Consider the following 1,373-nt stretch of genomic DNA (forward strand, 5'->3'; position numbering starts at 1 on the left):
TTGTCCTCCATCTTAACATGCCTCAGAATCTGATGTTAGACCACATATCTATTTAGCTTAGAGAAAAAAAAAAACTGGTGTGCACATTGTCAAAAGGGACCTACTTTACTGGATAATAACAGAATTGATTGACAATTATGGGTTGATATTTGTTTATATCCCAATTCAGCCATAGCAATATAAAATAGTTAAACCTAAATGTAAGCAAACTAAAATAAATTGGAACAAACAAGATAAATAATTTAGTTCTAGTCAGTGTGAAGCCTCACCTGCAGGCCATGCTCTCCTGCATCGTATTTGTTGTCTCCATCTAACTGCTCGGTTGCAACATAATCTTTGAATGACTCGAAGACTGGAAATAAGGAAAGAGCATGGATGAGATCAAGGAAACAACAGTAGTTCTAATGATAGAGAAGCACCACTGTTCCATTGTTTGAGTTGTTTGTTTGACGTTGTGTTGATGTTGCAACTCACTGTTCTTCTTTCCTTTTATGCTAAGCTGGATGTCATAGTAGTCCTCTATCCGCTCTGATCGGTAGTCCACATGCTTACACTGGATATATGACTGCAAAGTGAGAACACGCACAGACACACATGGGTCAGACAATGATTCAACTAGTGAGTCACAAATATTACTTCTAAGAGGGTCATTTCTTGATTTAACCTCCTTCTATTCTTAAACTGACCTTGTTCTCGGCTACATCCTGTGTTAAGTCAGACTACTTCGGTTCATTACTGTGTGAATACATGGTAGCCTGACATTACTGTGCAAAATAAAAGTCTGGAAACGTCTAACTTGAACAAATAAACATGCCTATTTGAACAGTAACTCAATGATTATGTTTTTGTTTTGTTTTTTATAACAATTTTACAAAATGTGACTGTAACCATGAAGGGGAAGAGGAGAAAACATACCACCATCTTTCCTCTGAAGAGCTTGGGGATGGTTCCCTCAACACAAGTGCCTTTCATTTTGTTCTCCACATTGTCCAGGAGCTGGAAGACACACATGCATATAGTATGTCAATTATTCAGCATGTACAGACATACACATAATTCAAGTTATTATGAGAGAACTCACCACTCTGCACAGCTCCTGTACATCATGTTGCATGAAGCTATCTAGTGTTTCCCACCTATGAGAAAGAAACACAGCAAACTGTCATATGATAACTTCAGATCAGGAAAATTATATTCCTTATATATTATATAACTGCAACCATATTAAATACAAATAAAAATAATATGACAAATAGTGGCATCAGCAATGACAGCTGATGTTAAAGCAGCAAACCAACCATCAGTACAGTATCATATATTTCATTATTTCCCTTTTTTTATACCAATTCCAGTTAACACCCTAAGAGCTCATT

At 36.4% G+C, this 1,373-nt stretch overlaps 1 protein-coding gene across 1 annotated transcript; it reads right to left on the reverse strand.

Moving 5' to 3' along the window:
• Positions 1–248: 248 nt before the first annotated feature.
• On the reverse strand, positions 249–1,136 carry LOC111649213 (ubiquitin carboxyl-terminal hydrolase 7-like; the record flags this gene model as incomplete). Its single annotated transcript, XM_023398966.1, has 4 exons — positions 249–352; positions 475–565; positions 916–996; positions 1,082–1,136. Coding segments are annotated over 4 exons (331 nt in total), but the record flags the coding sequence as incomplete, so codon positions are not given.
• Between the last annotated feature and the right edge of the window lie 237 nt (positions 1,137–1,373).

This window comes from Seriola lalandi, unplaced genomic scaffold (assembly GCF_002814215.2).
Source record: "Seriola lalandi dorsalis isolate HSWRI2012SDOR001 ecotype SW California unplaced genomic scaffold, Sedor1 jcf7180002050171, whole genome shotgun sequence".
NCBI classification, from domain to species: Eukaryota; Metazoa; Chordata; class Actinopteri; order Carangiformes; family Carangidae; genus Seriola; species Seriola lalandi.